The sequence below is a fragment of the Strix uralensis genome, chromosome 14, assembly GCF_047716275.1.
Source record: "Strix uralensis isolate ZFMK-TIS-50842 chromosome 14, bStrUra1, whole genome shotgun sequence".
NCBI classification, from domain to species: Eukaryota; Metazoa; Chordata; class Aves; order Strigiformes; family Strigidae; genus Strix; species Strix uralensis.
The window spans coordinates 19,936,335-19,957,095 of record NC_133985.1 but is presented as its reverse complement, the minus strand read 5'-3'; the positions used below and the strand labels follow the sequence as shown (position 1 = coordinate 19,957,095).

The window sequence follows — 20,761 nt, the reverse complement described above, 5'->3', positions numbered from 1 at the left end:
GTAGTTAAATTAATTGATAATATGGAGTAGACTCCATGGATATACTTCTCCCTTCAATTTAGGCTCTGGCAGAGACTGAACGAACATCAGACCTGAGCAGTTCTCTTAAACTCATGGGAACATGATCTCCTCCAAGGCCACGGCCTGTGCCTGGAGCTGGATGGTTCACCATGAGTTGTCTTGCTCAGCTGTTTTCTCCTTCAAGGAGAGCCAAGAGATCCAGACAAAGCCCAAAAGCAGGTTGCACATTACAAAAGCAAACTCTTCGGACTCCTCCAACCTTCCTTTCTTTCTCCTCCGTCTTTCTTATTACACCTCTTCCCTTTTGCAAGCTTAAAACTGGGGGTTGGCTGCTCACATCTCAGTTGGAGGGTCCCAGTGTCACCCACTTCTTCCTTCTCATGCGTATTTCCACACAGCTGGGGGTTTACAGCCTGGCTGGCTGGGTCTGAGAGCAGGCTGAGGGAATAGCACTGTGCCCTGGAAAGGCTGGCCAGCCTGTCAAGGAGCCACACCAGCCTCTCACATGCACTTACTGTAAGAAATAAGACACGACACATTTCAGAGGGCTTTTCTTTTCTTCCAGGAATGGGTTCTCCTGTGTTGTTCTCTTGTTTCAAACCCAGCTTGAGCTGAGAAAATTAAATAAAGGCCAGGACACTTTCAAGCAAAGCTGCCTTCTTGCATCTTTGAATCCACCAAATTCGATGCCAGCAGCCGAACAGCTGTGGCTGAGTTCCTGTGAATGTTTAGGGTGTTTTCTTCTCCACTGTAAAGCAGGTGGACTTGCCCTGTGAGTGGAATTGTGATTGTTATAAATTTATGTGCTAGGAATACTTCATCCCAGTGACGCTCTGTGCTGTGTTGCAGGTAATAATTTCCACAGGCAACATTATTTTCTCTAATTTCTCTGTCATTTTCCCATGGGGGAGAAAAGCTAATTCTGTTGGGAAGGGTCTGGATGATAACCATATTCTTGCATCTCTTGATGTGTCAGGCAGACACTCACTGGTGCTGAGGAAAGCATGCTGCTGTGTAGCCAGTATTTCCAAAGAAAATTTCTATTTCAAATGACCAAAGGGGTGTTGGCTGAAGCAGAATCTACCCGTAAGTCGCTACACATCACTTGGCAGATGTAAGTAGAGAGGTTGTTAATTATAGCTTTAGGTATCTAGGAGGTGGTATTAAGCACCTTGGAAAGTTGTTCCCAAACCTGGAATGGCAGTAAATGTTGTAATGACGGTAAAATTAATTTGGAAATCACTTAAAAGAAGGTGGATGTTTTGAAAAGGCATAAAGGCCTGCTGGGAAGATGAGGAGTCAAGACAAGTTGGGATCCTATTTGTGCCTGTTTCTGCCCTTTGTATTTGACCTTGCTTTTTTGACCTTGGGAAACTCCCTCATAAAAATGCCTGCTTTTATAAAAGTTGCTCTTTTCCTGGTGTCCAGACAGTGCCTAGTATAATGAGGCCACAAGTCTGGGAGGACCCTCTAGATGCAATGTAATACAAGTAACATGCAATGATGAGGCCGAGTAAGAGGCTGTGCTGTCCCTCATCTACCTGTGTACCATGTAACCCCCTTCAGAAGGTTCCTGGCACAAATCCTTTCTACAAAGAAGGTGAAAAGTGAAGATATAACATACCCGTTGTTTGGAATTCAACATCCCCATCTCAAGATCATTTTCACAGTTTTTGGCCTTAGATTTGCAGAGTTTTATGAGGCACATTTTTATTCTCAGTATGAGATAATAAAATGATTTAGGGCTTGGCACTAGATTAAAAGGAGCAGGTAAAGTCCTTCCTTCGTCAAAGTAGGATAGCCAGAGCTTGGCACGTGCAAACTTCCACTCCACATCTGCATCCTCCTTGGGAACGGAAGAGAAAAAAAAAAACAAAGAACACCCAAATGCATAATTAGTAAATAGGAAGGAATTTAGCTGTGAGAAGGACAATCATACAGGTAGGATTTTACTAGAATCAGATTTCTGTTTGCCAAAAACAAGACCCCTGCACACATCTTTGTAGGTAATCTTAAAATAAGGAAAATTGGAACAAAGCAATGGATAAACTGAGAGTGTAAGTCCTTCAAATACTAGACTATTCCTATTTCCTTGGATATCAAAGGGGTTGTCTTTCAGTAACAATCTGGTGCTTGTGCTATGCTGATAAAAGAGTGTGTCAGAACACATACAGAGTCATGGAAAGCAGAAGAAGCTGTTATGTGCGCGACAACAGCAAAGCCTGTCTCTGATTAACTGTGATGCTGTCGAACTGCCAGCTGTCTGTTATCACTGCTTTTGCCAGGAATCCCCCATACAGGGAGGAGGCTAGGAGAGGCTAGGTTGCTGATTTCGTCTATAATTAGCTGATTTCCTCGCAGATCCTGCTTGCATTCACCATCATGTATCTCTAGATCAATACACCTTAATTCTCTTACTATTCACGTCAGTGGATAAAGGTGGAGAAAAAGTCCATCACTCAGTGCCTGTGAATCTCCTTTATGAGCTGTCAAGGTGGGCCAGGATCACTTCCAAGTACAAGGGCAAGGTTAGCACATACTTTATGGATCTGTTTGGCATTTATTTAGGAGGATGGTCAGGGCCGTGTATGAGGACCATATTTCAGGCAAAAGAAAGGATGAGATACAGCTGCTCGACAGCTGTTCTCATTGTGGTTTATATGGAGGCCAGCAGCATCAATAGAAGCGTGGGTCTGCCAACACCCTGTACTCATGTACATCTGTGTGCTGCTGAAATTAATAACCTTTGATTACCCTGTACCTCTGAAACCTCATCAAAAACTGGCATAACACAACTGAGATGAACTGTCGTGGTTACAGCAATATGTCTTCACCAATGGAGCAGCACTCACTTCTGCCGTTTGGTCTTGTCATTGTTTGGGGTTGCACCTCACAGAAGCCTTAAGCTGAATTACAGTAGAAATCACTTGTGAACAGTTTTAATGCTTTTCTTTTAAGCAGTTAAGAATCCACTGATAGAAGTAATTCTGGTTTCTGGGTGGCAAAATAATTTTTTCTTTCCATAAATGCAAAGTTGGCAGGAAGCACTAATACTTGAGGCATAAACAGAATTAGTTGAAGAGGGATGTTCAATGGAAAGCATGAGACTATGGTCTTGTCACTCCAGCTAACAGTAAAACATGTCCCCGCTGACCATAATGGATTTTAATTCCTAAGTAATGACCATCCTCTGTCATTACTGACATTTCTATTGTCAGATGGACACATTGGCAAAAGGGACTTTCTCTGCAGTCAGTAGGATGACTCTGTCTTTAATCTCCCTGCTACTGAGGGTTGAAAGGAAATAGTATGAGATTTACTAGTTTTTCCCATGCCTCAAGTGGGAGGGGATTGGCCAAATCACTCACACTTGTTTTGCTTGCTGATAGTTACAAGTAGTCTTTAACAAAGTTTTGAAAAATTCCATGCAATCAAGAAGGACAATAAAGCATTTTTCCAGGAAGATGGTCATCAGAAAGTTTAGACTAGAAAGTTAATATAGGCCACCTATTCAGGTAGTTTTAGAGATTTTTCTTCAGAAACTTTCAAGAGCATCTCTACCTACCACAATAAAATACAAAATGCAGCAAGAGGCTGAGACCCCTTCAGAAGTAATTCTTGTTTAAGTAAAAGAGGATTCAGGAAGACTCTTGATCTTAAGTGGTTTAAACCCTTTGGGGAAATGACTCTGCCTTCTGCATGTGGGAAAGCTTCTAGGACAGAGAACATATGTAAGGACTGTCTGACATTTAGACGTAGTTACAGCATGCACAAGATAGAGTTGTATTTGCAATACAGTGCATGGATGAATCAGACATTACAGTGAGAAAATATTTTCAGCCGTGGCCTTTTGCAGTGTCAGCTTCTGAGGGGAGATTAGAACAAATAATTAATACAAACCCAACTACAGAAACTTGACATTTAACAAATCAGAAAGAAGAGGTGAGTCAGCATTATTATTCAAATAAATTTTTTTCTGCCTTTATTGACATTAGCAGGGAGTTGTTTATGTCTAAATCATTTAGCAAATCCAGTCTGCTAATAGCAATACTATTGAACAAGGTTGATAAACCCTGCAAATGCCTTTCTGCAGAAACCTGTTCATATCTTTGAGGGCTGTGTTAATATCCTTTAAAAGTTGCTTTTTGTGAATGTCCATGCAGTTATGTCTTGCAGACTTAGACACTCCAAAAAAAAAAAAAAAAAAAAAAAAAAATCTGTATCGAGGTTGTATGCCTGGTATTTGGAAAATATGGATTTTTAAAATATGCATACATGAGTTTCAGACCTAGATGGGCTTGGGCGTTTAACCAGTAGAGAACAGGGCAAAAAGCCAGATGAAATATTACTCAATCTTTCATAAGCAAACAATGCAGCTAAGGTAACACACATGGATAAATTATCATAACTGACAGAGGGTGTAAAAAATATCACAAACTGCTTTCATTAAACACAGGTAAAGGAAATTTGGTTTATTCACAGATGGTCATTAAAAAAAAAAAAAAGGAAGTTGACTAGAAACGATTCACTGTTAATTATTAATGCAGTCCTAACTTGGGGAGGACAGACACAGCCTTAACTCTTACAAAGTGTAAGATCTGTGTTTCAACAGCACTCTAATCTTGCATATGGAATAAGCAACAGCTCCCATGTTTTTTTAACATTTTCATTATCAATGATAATTAAGTACATTGAGTTTGTAATCTAATTTCCCATCTTACCTCAATTTCCTGATAGGAGTTGTTGATCATGGCTATTAGCATATTAAGCAGCACCACCACCATAGTCACGTTATATACTCCATAGAGTACATATCCAATATTCTCAATGAATTTATGATCATACTTCAGCACCACAGATATCACTTCAGATAAGCCAAATATTGACCAGAATAAGGTTTTAAAACTTTCTTCTACCCTAAAAATAAAGCAAACAATCATTTTATGGAGTTAACATCAGGTTAGCCAGGCCAAATGCTAATAATAAATGTGGCAATCCACCAGTATAAATATGATGCTTTGGCACAGTCATTGTAAGCCATTATTCATCACCCAGGGATGTGGCAAATCATATTTCCTGATTTGATAAAGAAATATGATTTGTGATTAATACTATAATGTTACAGTGTCCCCTTATTTGTTCCATCTGTTCTTCTCAGGTGCATTATTTATCGCTTGGATTTTGTGTCCCTATTAAGGACGACTTCTCCATGGACAACTTGCAGTTTGAAACTTTTTGTGTAGGGCTTTGTAATTCTACTCACTCACTCTTTTCTCATCCAGAGAAGACAGGCAGAGATTATCTGAGAAAGGGAAGAAGGAACCTGGTTTGACCTCCATATATGTCATTTCCAGGGCAGAAGAGAAGCATGACCTTTTACCGAAGAGGAGTGACTGAAAAGTTCTGATTAGTGGCATTAATATAATGAGCACACAGTGCAAATACAGTCATCCCATAGTCTGATTTTCTTCCCATCCTGCTTTGGGACTGCAAACAAGTCAGACACCCGAGCATTTGTAGCAAAAATTTGAAATTACGGAGTGGTAGATGTTGCAGAGAAGCATTTTGATTTGATTATTACACTTGCTCAAAGGTAAAAAGGAAGCAGAGGAAAATAAAAAGGTTGAAAGACATGAAAAAAAGAGGGGAATAAGCCAACAACAAAGACAAGTGGCGCTGGAAAGGATGTGGCTGGACTGACAAGTCAGAAGGAGAATTTGATGCAAAGGAGCTAAAGCTGCAACAGGCAGAAGGGGAGCAGCCACAGCTGAATAGGAAGGAAGGAAGGAGAAGGAGGGACGCTGGTACATTTTGGAAGCAGTTTGCTTAATTTTTAATTTAGAAACAATTTTGCCTTCACCAAACAATCCTTAGCATGGTAACAGTTAATTACCTCCCCTCTCCCCCCGTCTGCCAGGAGGTAAACGCCTTCTAAGAAAACAATACCACTTACAAATTATTTTGATTAAATTTTTTTTACTAGGATGGCAGCCTAATCCTGCTAAATCTGTTCATAAAAGCAGATTATAGACACAAACTATGACGTATCCTAAGGGAAAAATAAGATTTACATTGACTCCAGTATCAATTACACCATGCATAAAAGCAAAATAAATTATTTTTAACCCTTTGAAAGGTTAGTGCAGAGCACAGGGCAATTACTTGCTGCCACAGCAAACTGGTATTTATCTCCCATCATAATTGACTGTATTCCATATTCCATTTACATGTAGTAGTAAGACTGCAGTAAATGTTTAGGTTTTATTTTCAGCCAGTATAACTGCATTAACTTGTGGGGAGTAACCCTGAGCGGTGTTTCAAACAGAATTTAGTTTAAAATGTGGCTTTCTATTGAGTCTCCATGTCAGTCAGAGGCACTGATAGCACGTTCACTCTCCCTTGCTGCTTTGCACGAGGCTGGGACACCATGCAGAGATATGCTTGTGGGATGAGCTATGAGTGTGCTGCAAACAAGTGCCATCACTTTCCCACTTGCTGGACGGTTCCTCTCCTGTAACACTTTGCTCGTCTGCAGAAAAGGGTAGCTGGCATTAATGTGTCAGATACCCTTCACTTTTACGGTAGCAATGTGACCAGTGCTTGTTCTATAAATGTTGTACCTTCCAGTTAAAGAACGTATTTAACCCCAAAAATCTCTGACTTTGAAACCCACCACCTAAGTCACTTATCAAGCTAATAAAAACCGTAACCTCCAGCCTTGATCCCAGCTGCACCCTGCTATTAACCTTTCTTTTTTAATTTGGAAAGGTTCCCTTAGTTTTCCACCCTGCCAGCAGATTTTAATACAATGTGTCAACTCACTCCTTTTCCACAGCTTAAGCATTAACCTTTGTTCTGGAGTGGTGTCAGATTCTCCTTCAAAAGTTGATTAAGGTCTGCGAGTGGCCCTGACAGCCCTGAGCACTGCAGGAGAGACAGGCCAGGGCCAGGGGCCAGGCTCCACCGCAAATGTCCACAGTCCTTATTCCCAGGGCCAGGTGAGGGACCAGTGCCCATAGTGGTGATGTTGGGAAGGTGGTGTGAGAGGTAGCACCCAGGCAGACACAGGTCTCCCTCTTGTAGAGGAAACATTTCTAAGGAAACCTTGTACTAGTCCATCCCTGCCCTCTGGAAAGGCAGGATAGCTCTTTCCTTCTTGCTTTTAGATTGATGCCAAATTGCATGAGATTGGCACAGGTCACAGGGAATATCAGTTGGGTGGGTTGTTTTTTTTTTTTTTGAGAATAGCTCACTAAAACACGAGATGAGGATGTTTGAAGCCAAATTCTCAAAGATTCCAAGATGCTGATGTGTCTCACCGTTGCCAGCTAAGCAATTTACCCCCTTCCTGCAAGGTCAGCGGGTGGTTTATCCTTCTCAAAGGCAGACAAATGAAGGAATGGAGGAAGTCAGGAGTCCTGCCCAGACTGACAGCTCCCGGCAGCAGGAGGATCTGGCAGTGGCAGATTGACTGACGCTTCTTGTGGAGACGGGTACCTGTACTCTCTCCCTGCTGTGGTAGAGCTGACTGTTGCAGTGAGAAGAGAGCAGAGAGATTTTTTTTGTTTCTGTGCACATGTCTTGTAAAAGTTAAACAAAGATTTTGCATCAAGGAAGAAAACAGAACATAGGCAATCATCTAGATGCAGATTTTCCTTGCTTTTGTAAACAGCAGTGTGCTGTTCATCAAAGAAGATCATGGCAAGGCTATGATTTCATGTCAATCTTGTGTCCTCTGCTTTAAGAAAACTTAAAGCATCTTTTCAGCCTTATTTCCTTGAATTGATTGGTTGAGGTTTAACACTGACGAAAAAGCAATGCAGTCAATATAATCTACAAAAATATCATATTTTGACAAAGCAAAATGAGAAGAAAAAAGCCTTCAAGCCTTGAAATAACATTGGCACTGAACAGTGAGTCACATTTCCCTTTGGGGAGAGGGAGACAGAAAACCTCACGTTGTAGCCTTCAGCCTGATTTGTGATGCAAAAGCAAGATGAACACAGTCTCGTCTCCATTTCAATTTTGTTTGCATAGCATGTTCTTAATTACAGGCTGTTTCAAGAGCTGTGTTCTGTACACAGCATACAATACACATAAACATAGCTGGGGTCGGTTGCAACTGTCATGAAAATGGTCTACTTTTCAGCACTGAACTACTTCAAAAAAATGTTGAAACTATACCATGGTTAGTTAAACAATCTTTATATTTAACTTTGTGAAGTCAAGTCCACTGTATCTTTATTTTCTTTGTACCCAGAGCATTAAAGTGGAAGAACTGACAGAAACTTTGCATGATAGCTCAGTTCAGAGGCCACTGGGGTGCTATGCATTGGCTTTATAGGTGGCAAAACAGTCAAAAGAGAGCACATGATTTCAAAAGTGCAGTAGCAAGGGAAGGTGAAAGCTAAGTTACACCAAACATTCATTGATTATCATCGTTAGAACTAAGCAAGCAATTCCCTCTGAGTGTTATCTAGACAAATGTACACTCATTTTTCTGCCTATGTACTGTCCTGGGAAGCTGTGGTTTTCTTAAATGAGTAGTTTGAAGTTATTTCAGTGAGTAGCGGTTTGTCTAAGGTTTCTCACTGAGGCTACCCAGTGAGCTGTCAGGTCAGCTGGCCACTTTGAAACTGTCCACAATCAATGACTGCACAAATCCAATGGGTCTTTTCTGTCATGACTAGCCAAGTGACCTCTAAGAATCAGGTCTCATAGTTGAATTGTCATATTTCTGAGTATAAAACTTGCTTTCTGTAAAATTTCACACCCCCCCATTAGAAGTCACAAACATGCCCACCAGGAAATGCATTCAGTGAGGTCACTGAGGTCACAGAATGGTTATGAGGGAACCAAAATAAGCATTATCTTTATTTGCCCCAGTGAATTTTCGCAACAGTTACTTACTCAGATCTAATATTGAAATTTTCCTTCCATTCATGAATAAGTTAATGGCAGCAGGAGCCCACCACATTCAGCAAGGCCCACAGGCAGCTCACGAAAAATAGAGAAGGAAATGTTGCTAGAATCAGTAGCTGCCCATCTGCCAATATGATATGCCATTAGCTTATTAAAGCTGTTTGAGACTGTATACCTCAGGGTTTCTAGCTTGTTGAATAAGATGTCTGAGAAGGATTTTCAGCATGAATCTTAATCTATTCTCTTTGTTTCATATGATGAAAGGGCTCATTTTTACTGATCATCATTTGACACTCCTGTGTGTTTAAATAATCAGAAGAAAGTAAGTCTATTTTAAATTTCTTCCAAATTCTTAAAAGAAAAATTTATGCTCGTGGAAAATTTGCTTCCTAACAACATGAAGTCCCTCCAGGATAAGTAGTCACTAGGCTAAAGTTAAAGAGGAAGAGCACTGCCTTTGGCCAAGACTCTCCCCAACTCAGACATCCTTCAGGCATTTAAGTAACCTTTGCTCCAGTGAGCAGTCACATTTTAGTCAATGTTTGATCATTATTTCCTTCAAAAGATAGTAACTACTGGAAGATTTACTTAGGTAATGAGTGCTAATGAAGGAGTTACCAGACAGCATTGCATCAGAGCCTGGAATTTGTCAGTGGCATGCTCTAGCAATGTGCCTAGGGGATACCATAACTGAGGGTTACTGTGCCACCAGGCAATCGAGGATGGTATCGACTCAACTTCTCATTAAGTCTTGTGCTTCAAGGGCATCTGCTTCTCTTCAAATAAGAAGCAAGTCACATCCCACACACTCAATTTTCTTCTACCTCACTACTGAGCACAGATAAATGTAATTGCATCTGGCTTCATAAATCCTTCCATTAAAATGTATCCTGAGGTTACAGGAGAGGTCTAGAAGGCATGTTTGGTTCAATTAGAGAAAGTAAATATTATGTTACAAGATACATGTCGCACAAGAGGGTGACATGGTAAAACTGGCTCCTGTGCGTTTGGAAGGAAACAGACATTTGCAGGACAGAAATTATGCTGAAAAGGACATTTATCCTAGAGGAACTAGGAGCTAAGACCCCAGCTCACTGTGTGACACATTGGAGAAACGACACATCAAATGTCAGCTGTTGTCTGCTCTGCATCTGGCAAACGCCACGGACTCAGGCATCACAAGCATGGCATGGTTGCCTGGAAGTTGGATCACAGCAAAGGGAAAACATTGTGCCGAGCTTTCCTCTTCCCTCACAGATGGGTGTGTGGGAAGGAAAGTCCCCAACATATCCCTAAGGCAAGTCGTGGTGGTTTTGTGAGACACAAAGCTGACTGTCACAGTACTATGCTGATGCCACATCACAGGGCAAGGGAGGAGGCTTTCCTGTGGATGCATGGGACACGTCCCTCATACACAGCAGGGCACCAATATGTCCTCTCCTCTGAAAGCTCCTTCAAGACCTCAGCTATCCCCACCAGCATCGGAGCTTGGTTTCCTAGGGCTCCAGAGAATCAAGGTTGCATTTTGTGCTACCTACAAAGAGTTGTAGGCTCTCCCTTTTCAAAAGCAACTTCAGTATGAACCTCATTGCAGAAGCATTTGCCAACCTTTTTCTCTCCTTGACGTCCCTGACAAGGTGGAGATAGGGCTTCTGGCACAGCCACCTCCTCAGGACTGTGGGGCCACCCAGCGAGCGCTGGCAGGTGAGCGTGACCCAGGCAGACCCTACATCCTGCGCAGCCAGTGATCTGGCATGATGCTCTGTGCAGCTTTCATGTGACCTCCACTAAAAAGTACCCAGCCAGGATTTAAGAAAGACGGCCTAGGCATGCTGGTTTGGTTTGCTATTTTGAGCATCACAACCAGCAGCTGGGTCTGCAGATGGGCACCTAATAATCACAGCTGCGCCCAGGTCGTATCCTAAAACAGACCTCATGTAAGCAAAATCCTCTCTTATTTTGCACACATTTTGGCTTGCAGTTTTAAAACCAATAATCTTAGGTCTAACCTCTTCTCTACTGCTTCTCTGGACTTATTAAATTGAATGTCTCCCAAAATATTTTCCTGATATGTTATGCCGATTTCCAGAAATAACTATTTCTGCACTACATGTCTCCCTACGTTCAGGCCTTGAGCTGACTACCAGGGCTGGAGGCTGTGGTACAAGTTTCCAAGGCAAAATCTGGGTGTGAGTTCCCCACACGCCTGGAGTAGAAACTATCTGAGCAAACCTTGAAGCAGCAATGAACCAAAACGGATTGAACCCTTGAAGAGCAGTTGCTTTTCCATAGATACTCACGTTGTAAACGCAGGGTTGTATTTTGCACCAAGGTAGTAAGAGTAAAGGTTGAACATTCCAATCATGAAGGCCAGGAACACCATGATGAAGATGACCATGAACTTGAAGATATCCTTCACAGTCCTCCCCAAAGAGATCTGCAGGGGGCCGAAGCTTTCGTTGGCTGGAAGAATGTAAGCAATGCGGGAGAAGCTGAGTACCACAGCTATTGCATACAGTCCTTCTGAAATGATCTGAGGATCCGAGGGAAGCCACTTGTTCCTGGCTAAAACAATACATGTACACTAGGTATTAGTAACAAAAAGTGTTAGATGGAAGTTATGATGATAAATGACCCCTTTTCAAGAATGAATCTTGGGTTTGGCCAGGAGTTAAAATAAAAAAAAAGTTTGGAACAACTGGTTAATGAAGTCCTCAGCGTGCTGTACAAATATGGGTGAGAAGAATTAGTTGTATTTTTCACATGGTAAAAATGAGAAATGAGCTGGGATTTACCAAAGCCACACAGCAAACAAATAGCATGGCTTTAAACGAATGGGATATTTTCCATTTCCTAGTCGAACATTAGCTATGCTCTGCCTTTTCCAACTGAAGCCCTTGAGATGGAGAACCAAAACTACAGTGCAGCGGAGATTGGCTATAAATTTGGATACATGGCACTGGGTCAGTATTTGGAAAGGAAGTATGAGGGAGTCTGAGCTCTCTATCCCTACCATTAGATAAGAAAGTTAGGATTTGTTCAGATAAAGCAGATATAACCATCAAGTGTATCATCTTCATGTTATCTTTAAATTAAAACCAATTCTGGCAATCTAGTCACTCTAATATTTTTACTTTAAAAAGCTTCTTGTTGATACCAGATATGCATCATTTATTTAATCTACTGAAAATTTGAACATTTGTATTAATATAGCTTATAAGTGTCCTTGCATCAACTGAGCTTCTTGATGAAAAGATTGTGACTCAGAGCTGGAACATGTGACGTCTTTAAGGACACAGCAGCAAATGTAGGCATTATTTCCAGTAATTTGAACCGAAGGAAAAGCAGCAGATGGAGGAATTCTCAGGATCTGATTGTGACATTCTGTTCCAGACCCTTTGCGCCTTTGTATCATGGACTCACTTTAAATGGGTCAGCGGCAAACCAGAGAGAGGAAAACCACACCGTCACCTCAGAGGTCTCTTGCTTGCCTGGGCAGGGAAGGGGAGGCTTACCTCCAGGGGGGACACACCAAGCAAGAGGCTGGACCACTGTGACCAGCTCACAGACCCACCAGCGAGCCCATGGCTGTGCAGCCTGGTGTGGGGTCAGGGTACGTGTCTCTGGTGCTGCATGGTGCACATCTACAGTGGATGAAGTCTCCTGCCCCAGATCTTCCTCTCCAGCCCAAGCACATCACTAGAATAACTACCTTACAAGCCTAGAGAGCAAATGGTGTTGCTTTGTGCCCAGCCCTCTAGCTTCTGCAGCCCCTCAGTGAGCAAAAATTCCCATGGATTTTGCTCAGGTTTACCTCTAAAGCTTGCAGAGGCATGTAATGAATCCAGTCATCACACTGGGCTGCAAAGCTTTATTCATTTGTGAATATCAGAGAAAAACCATTTCAGCCATCAAAAACAATGTTGTCAAGGCTATGCTACTGCTTGTATTTCCAAATGCTAGCACTTACACATGATATAGGCTCTCCAAAGATAAAGTTTCTGTCTTGGAGGAGCAGCAGCTTATGGCTATAACTGGTGTTTGTGTTTTCATGATGCAGGTGTTGGACGTAAGAGGTGCACAGTGCACCAACAGTCAGAAATGTTGCTCCAGATCCTGTGTTTGTTCACACATCTCTGCCTTCTTACATTTGGAAAACCAAGCAGGTTCATTCATCTGTAATTTAAATCATATTCTGCTCAATCCCAGTTCCTGATTATTTGTTGCTCAAGCTATTTTATCAGGATGTGATTGACCTGAACACAGCCTTAGCACAAGATAAGAGACTGAATGAGGCTCAGATCTCAATTCCTTTCTGACTGTTTAGGAAGATGGCTGAAATGGGTAGGTCTGAGAAGAATTAGTTTAATTAGAAAAAATCTACATAAATATCACAAAAATAAAGTTGCTTTCAGCACTGCCACACATTAGCCTAAAAGAACAGGAAGCATTAGATAACAAAAAGCGTCTTACCATAAGTAAAGTAAGCAACTTCAGGGGGAAGGGTGACATTATTGAGGTCATCATCTTGAACGTACTGATCTACATACTGTTGTGCTTCAGTCGCTTTGAGAAAAGCCATGAACCTGGCGGTGAACGATGCCACAAAGATGGACAGCATCCCAAAGTCCAGCAGGTTCCAGAGATGCACCACATATTCACGTGGACCCTCTTCCCAGATCTCCTTGCACTCTGACCATATCATGCCTGTGGAAAGGACAGAGCACATTTAACTGACAAACACAGAAGGTGCTTTTTGTGTTCAGACAGACCTGTTTCCTGGCTAAGAGTGGCTTCTAAGACTCAAGCAAATAACTCTTCAATTAAACTGAATTTCATGAGAATGGTTCGTGTCATCTTTTCTTAAAAATTATTAAAAAATTTAAGCTTATAAGTCCTTTTGTGCATATGAGGTAGAAATTTCAAAATTTTGCTATATGAGTCAATGGTAAAGTAGATTTCTGGTGATGTTAGAGAAAGCACAGTTCAGAAATACTGAAGACATTAGAAAATCCTACTGCTGATCTATTTGGAAAAAAAAATGTAGATTTCCTCTCTTGTTCCCAGAACGTCCTTGCTGAACTGTGCTACTGAAGATGGTATTGCTTGCTCTGCTGATGTTTTTCTCCTTCTCTAAAATAGTGGTGGGTCTGTTTTGAGAATGGAAACAGATCTTTGAGAGAGAAAATCTGATCCAGTATGATTAGAGAAAAAGTAAGACAGAAGTTCTGCCCTTGCAATACTTTTCATAAAGTTTTGTATAATAAATAATAATGAATTTCCATACATTAAAGTCTGATTTACCACTCTGAAAACACTGAGTTCAGCCTGAATTTAAGATCTTTCTGACAGTAGACTTAGATAAACCTAAATGCCAAACCCAGAAAATTCAAACATTTTGACATCTGTATTCTACTGGGGAGTGCTGGGGAGGACAGGTGAATTCAAGGGGCAAACTAGAGCCAAGAGCTCAGGTCAAATTCATTAACTTGCCCAACTTTCAATCACAGCAGGGCTCCAGGACCAAAATCTTGCTTCTGAATAGCTAAAATATTGGAATATTTAACCCACTGATAAATATTTCCTGCACTCTACCCAATCCTGTTTCCATAGCAGCAGCAAAATTCACGTTTAATCAAGCAGGAGCAGTGCTTGCCAATTTCCATGTGGCCTCCTGCAACCTTGTCCTTTTTGTGAACCCTTCTTCATCCTCTTTGCTGGAAGCTCTCGTGGTGTGGCATGTAAATGCATTTGCTTGGCTACTTCAGAGACTCCTGGAAGCACATGGTGTGCCAAGAGACACAGTCGAAGGCTGGGTTACAGGGAAGAAAACAAATCAGTGTGAATCTAGCCGGAGGGTGGAGGAATGAACTGCCGCTGTCAGTCCCCATGCACAGGGAAGGATTTGAGAGATAAAGGAAATCTAAGCTATGGATACCACCGTCGGCCAAGGCACAGCTAGCCTGTGACCTCCATAGCCCTGGAATCTCCAGGCACGTTCTTGGAGATGTACTGATATAGGTTATGCCTGATGTGATGTACCGATATAGGATATGAACATGATATAGGTTATGCCCCGTATAGATCTGTCTTGGGAGAGAGCCTGAGGTCTGCCGAGTGCTGTGCAGAGCCAGAGAGAGGGCGGGAGAGGGACCTCCCAGCTCTTCTCCTCGAGTTCACAGGTGCTTGGCTGAGTAAAAGCAGGAACTTCATCTCAAGACATCATTCACCATGAGTAAGATTTAATAATAAATAGCCTAAGGGAGAAGGTGGAACAATTGGTTTCTCGAGAACTGTCCTGGAGCGAGGATGAAATATTAAAGAAACATTTCTAGCTTTAAAAAAAAAGGTATCCCAGAAGTGATAGATAGGAGACATTAGCCCTACGCATTACGCATGCATGTTATATAAAGGTACTAAAGCACTTCAGGAAATATCACACGTGTGGTAACATTGCCCACCAAAACACTTGTTCATTGATGTCCATAAATGTCTTTTCTGGTTTAAATATTAACTCTTCCATCCAAATTTATTTCTAATCTTGGTCAGCTAATATACCTAATTCACAGACTAATGAAGTAAGGAATGTCTAAAATTGAGTAGGCTGACTAAAATTAGAATCACTCAGTGAAAGTATCACACTATTGGCCTATAATTTACATCATTCTTTTTGCCAACTGTGTGGCAATCATTTTTCATCCATACATATGGAAAAATGTCTATTCAGGACAAGTAGAAAAGTTACAGTAATTATTCGGTCAGTACTGCTGGGTAATTGTAGATACATTGTGAGAGAGTAATTCAAAGCTTCTCCTTAAGTAAAAATAGTGAGAAGAGAAAAAGCAGCTAAAATTCAGGGGATGGGACATAAGATAGGATGTAAGAAATAAGGGAAGGCAACTACGCAAAGTAGATTTGCCAGGATGTGATTACGTTTCACTATGGTGTTTCTGAGGCCCCAAACGGCTCTGGGAGAGGTCGTTTCCCTGAGTTTGACACACAGAGAGGTGGGATATGAGCAGCTTCTGCTCTCCAGGACCTGCGTGTCTCTTGTGCCTGTTCTCCCACAGCAGGGATAATCAGAAATGTCACCTTGATGGGCATTTCTGGTTTCAGCAGGGGAAGGGGAGTCAAGCTACAGGTACAGCCCATCTGGAACAAAAAATGGAAGTGTGCAAGAAGTGCTGTTCACCACCTGTGCACAAAAAGGAACAGTTTGTCAGATGTTTTATAAACACTGGCCTGGTACATAAATCACAAGCAGCTGATGTTGCAGAGTTGCCTTTGAGCCTTCCTGGATCAGCCAAAGGCTGTTGGATTAAGAGAGAGAGTTGTGCTCAGATTGTGTCTACCCAGAGCTTAACTGCTACCTTGGCTGCTTTTGCAGTGGGGATTTTGTCTCTCTAAATGAAACCTCCCTGCTTTCAGCTCATGTTTTTGTCCATATCTCTCATGAGGAAAATCCCATCTCCTGGGAAGATGTGGCCACAGGGGGAGAGGTGGCCAAGGCATGCAGTGAACCACAGATGCATGAGCCAAAATTGCCGTGCCCCATGTGTGAAGGGGCAAGTTCTTCTCTCAGAGCATTGTGATATTTCTCCACGCTAACAGGTTTATAATCTGCAGCCCTTGGATGCTCATTTATAACAAAGAGGAGTGAGACCAAAAAGATGTTCTCCCACCTACAATGCTACCTGGCCGTTCATGGGAATGTGTAAAGGGCTACTAACATTACCTGGCTGAGCCAATGGTGCTCTACAGCCATTTCAGAGGTGCAGACTCGTGGAAAGTAAAGCCTCTGATGTGGATTTCTGGAGCAGGATGAAGTACTTGCCTGGCTGAAAGTCATTGCCTCTGCTAGGTTTATTCCATTACTTGCCTGCATTAGAAATAGTTGGGAGCAGGAGATGGCAATAGTATCTTTTTGCATAATTCTAGTCTGAAATTCTCCTATTGGTAGTTTTCCTCTTAAAATATATACCCGTGGATCAAATTTCTTATCTCCAGCAAGATTAATTGCAGGGACTGCTATCACAGGTTGTGCTCATTCGTGATCACACTATGCTATGCTAATGTATCACATTATCCTCGAATAATGCTATTCTGGACATGCGTCATAATTTTATGGTTGATAGCCAGATAACTCAGACAGCCAATTTTCTCCCCAAAAAAGAACCAAGATCAGGGACCTGTAAACTAATTTCTCAAAAATGGTCTGCTATGGTTGGAACAAGTAATGTGTCATCAGCATTCATCATTGCTGCCACAGTATGAAGGAAAAAAGAAAGAACAGAAACAGAAGGAAGGGATTTACAAGATGAGAATAAATAAAATGACACTTTTTGATTATACTACGTATCAAAATGCAGGTAGCACACCTAGACTGTTGAATCTGAAAACAGCAACTGCAGGTGTTGCCAAGTAGGATTAAATATAGCTGTTTATATTTGTATACAAGAGTTAGATTTATTATACTTTAACATATACTTACTGTCTACTTACACTTGCCTCTTTGGAAAAGCATGTCTTGGCAATTTTACCTGTGATATTTATCTACAGTGTTTATTTTTATTTAATTATATTTCTACTTACATATACAATACCTGTAAGATTTTTGCGCCAAAAATCTGGGCAGTCTGCCACCCTTAGTGTTTTTTACAGTCCATAAAATTCAGGGTCACATATGGGGCTCAACAAGTGTCCAAGCCCCCGTGCCAGCTGTCTGCAGGCCGCGTGCCCCAAACTTTCACCTTAGTGCTGCTGAAACATTATTTGAAGCTTTATGTAGGCAGACAGGTAAAATGGCCAGAGAAGATTGTCAGTGCTGATGTAGGCAGTCATTAGAAAATCTCATTATATTCAGAAGTCTGTACAATGAATCACCTTTCTTCTCCCAGAAAAGTGAAAACCTTTGCTTTAAATGAAATGTTTTCTTCTTCATCTCTCAGGAACCCACCAGGCAGACAGATACCTACTGCCTATAAGAAAAGAATACCTAGTCTAAAATCTAATCATCTTGTCCAACTGCTTTAATATAATTTAAAAAATGTATCTTACAGACTTACTCTATCCAGTCTGGCATCTATTCAGTATTTTCTAGCCTAATATCCTGTATGGGATTCTGATTATTGCGGGGACAGGGAACAAAGAAATGGTGGCCAGGAAGTCATCAGATAGAGCAACCCTATCCTATTTTTCAAGGGGGGTTTAATGCCATCAGTACTTATGGAACAGTGGAATTATTTGCTGCAAGAAAAGAATCAAAATCATGGTGGTGAGAAAAAATAGATACAGAAGAGGCAAAGATTCTGCAGAGTCGATAAGCTCAATTTCCCAATAAATCCTTCTGAGCTTGTTTAGATTAGTGACTCAAGGTAGCTGACCTGCCAGGAATAAGTTATGCTTATAGGAAAAGTAATGCATCTGAATTTGCCTAAAACTCCCTGGAGGTTTAACTTGTACACGTGAAGGGTTCATCCACATGAATCCCTACTTTAATATTGTTCAATGACTTAATTTCTTCTAAAAGACTTGAGTGCTGTGCTGTTTCTCTCACCAGTAAAAATTTCATACAATGAGTTTCGTAAAATCCAGCTCTTATTTGCCTAGCAGTTTTCATCACTAGATCTCAGAGTGCATTACAAAAAAGTAAATAACAATATACCCATTTTGCAGATAAAGAAACTGAGGTTCAGGGAATTATAATAGGATCTCATGGCAGGGTAATAAAATAGGCTGGTGGTCACCTATGTCCCAGTGCACACATTTCTTTCTGTTCACTTTAGATAGAGAAGTGTCGTATAGTGAAGCTATAAGTTCCTATGACTATATTACCCTCTTTGAGATGCAATGATTAAACCAACAGAGGCAAACAGACAGCGTGTACAGCGTTCACCATGGAAAGTGGAAAATCAGGGAAGTGAGAATTTGCTAAGCATCATTCAATATTTTCAAAATCAGTGACCAAGACCAAAGTCGTCTTTGATCCTGCTTCAATCCAAATACTGCCATCAACCTCTAATTAACCTCATGGAGGGTTTGGGGGGTTTTTTGGGGGGGTGGGTTGCTGTGGGGGTTTTTTTGTTTGTTTCTTTTTTCCTTTGTCTTGTCACTGTCTATTCCTAGGTCATGTTGAATTTCCATGGAGGACTTGTAGACATTTTGGTTTTGCTTACCCAATACCCACTTCATGATCAGCAATTCTGTCCATGAGAACTGAGTTGTTTTCACTCTAAATATTTGTTTTGGATGATCCGTGATGGTCTCATTGGGGAGATTTTTTACTCCTTCAAACCGATCTGAAGCATTCACTACTAACAGTCCAAGGAAGATTGTGAAAGAAACTGCATGTGCCACAAACTTCATGAAAGGACTTCGGAGCGTCCGGCCCAACTGCAATGAAACATACACAAGACATAATATTTTTTTTTCCTTTATCCACTTACTAGAAGTTTTTTTCCTATAAAAGGTTGAACCATTTGCCCAAGGTGAAAAGGATTCAGAAATAAATTCTAGATCATGAACTAAATGGAGTTTAGATTTGCTCAAGTTGTTCTTTGCTATTACTAGACATGATGCATTGCCGTTCAAATTATGCCCCTTGGATAATTTTCTATGCATGGCAGTATCTTATGCTGCTCCTTTGTACCCACATACAAAATCTAATTGTCCTGGCCATATGGTAAGTGGAAAATGAAGAGACAGGACATTTATATGAGACATGTTTGTGTGTATATGTGTCATATGAATGTAATCATGTGTGTCAATATAAACCCTAATGATGGGCCCACTTCTCATCCTTACATTGTTGCATATTAGAGTCTTTTATTAATGCTGAATTCTTGGTTCATTAACAATGTGTAGGAAATAGCCTTCTGTTTATAAAGATTCTTTAGTAATGCTTTTAATATGCTTTGGTATGATAGTCTTCTTTCATAATTACTACAAAAGCTGGAGATTCACTCCCCAGAACACAAGGATTTATTTCAAGACATTAAGACAAGAATCAGAGCAACAGACCTCTTCATTATAGCTAATATTTGTTCCATTCTTCTTGAAAGGCTTTCTTTGTTCATTAATTTAAATAGCACTCATTTCATTTTACATTTTCTGAGATCTAAGAAAACATTACTGCAGAAGGATGTCAGAGTAGAAGCATTTTTAGGAGCACAAGGACCAATGCCTGTGGTGTTAGACACAACAGACAGCAATGGAAGTGCCATCCTGTATGTACCCTTTCCAAAACCCCCTCAAAGAAAATGATTTTTTTTTGCAGTATATTGCTTATGGATTCATTTCCCTTGATGACAAGGTATCCTCAAAGTGTTCTTAATATCTACTGTCTTGATCATAAAACTTCATAGGAAATATGAAAAAGGACTGAAAAAGGAAATTCCTTGTTTTCTTACTTATCTTCTTTCAAAGGAGCCCAGGTCTCTGGCCATTGCAGAGCAGGAAATATTGTAAAAAGCAGGGCTCTTTATGTCTAGCAGAAATTTAAAGGAAGCCTTATGATTGTGGGTCTTATTTCTTTTTCTCTGCACTTTTAAAATGTCAAGTAAATCTTTTATGAAGTTGACAGAATAGTAAATCCTATTGGAAAATTTGCATGTTTCTAAATACCACAAAGATTTTCCAATAAAGAAAATGAAAAAGTCTGCTCTATCCCCACACCCTTATTAATATACCTGCTTTTTTATGAGGTCAATAAGGATGTGTTTAAGTGGGTAGATATTGCACTGAATCAAACCCAACATTTCTTTGATCTTGTCTGGGAATATTATGGCAGATGTAGGAGTAAATGAAGTGTGTTAAAACT

At 40.8% G+C, this 20,761-nt stretch overlaps 1 protein-coding gene across 1 annotated transcript in view; it reads right to left on the bottom strand.

Annotated features, from left to right (window-relative positions):
* The window catches only part of TRPC7 (transient receptor potential cation channel subfamily C member 7), a 79,523-nt gene that overhangs the window by 6,987 nt on the left and 51,775 nt on the right, over window positions 1-20,761 (bottom strand). The window contains exons 5-9 of the mRNA XM_074883390.1: window positions 19,119-19,335; window positions 13,417-13,650; window positions 11,244-11,508; window positions 4,743-4,938; window positions 1,646-1,867 (exon numbers count right to left, since the gene is read on the bottom strand). Of these exons, the coding sequence (XP_074739491.1) occupies window positions 1,646-1,867; window positions 4,743-4,938; window positions 11,244-11,508; window positions 13,417-13,650; window positions 19,119-19,335 (1,134 nt within the window). The remainder of the gene's footprint in view (window positions 1-1,645; window positions 1,868-4,742; window positions 4,939-11,243; window positions 11,509-13,416; window positions 13,651-19,118; window positions 19,336-20,761) is intronic.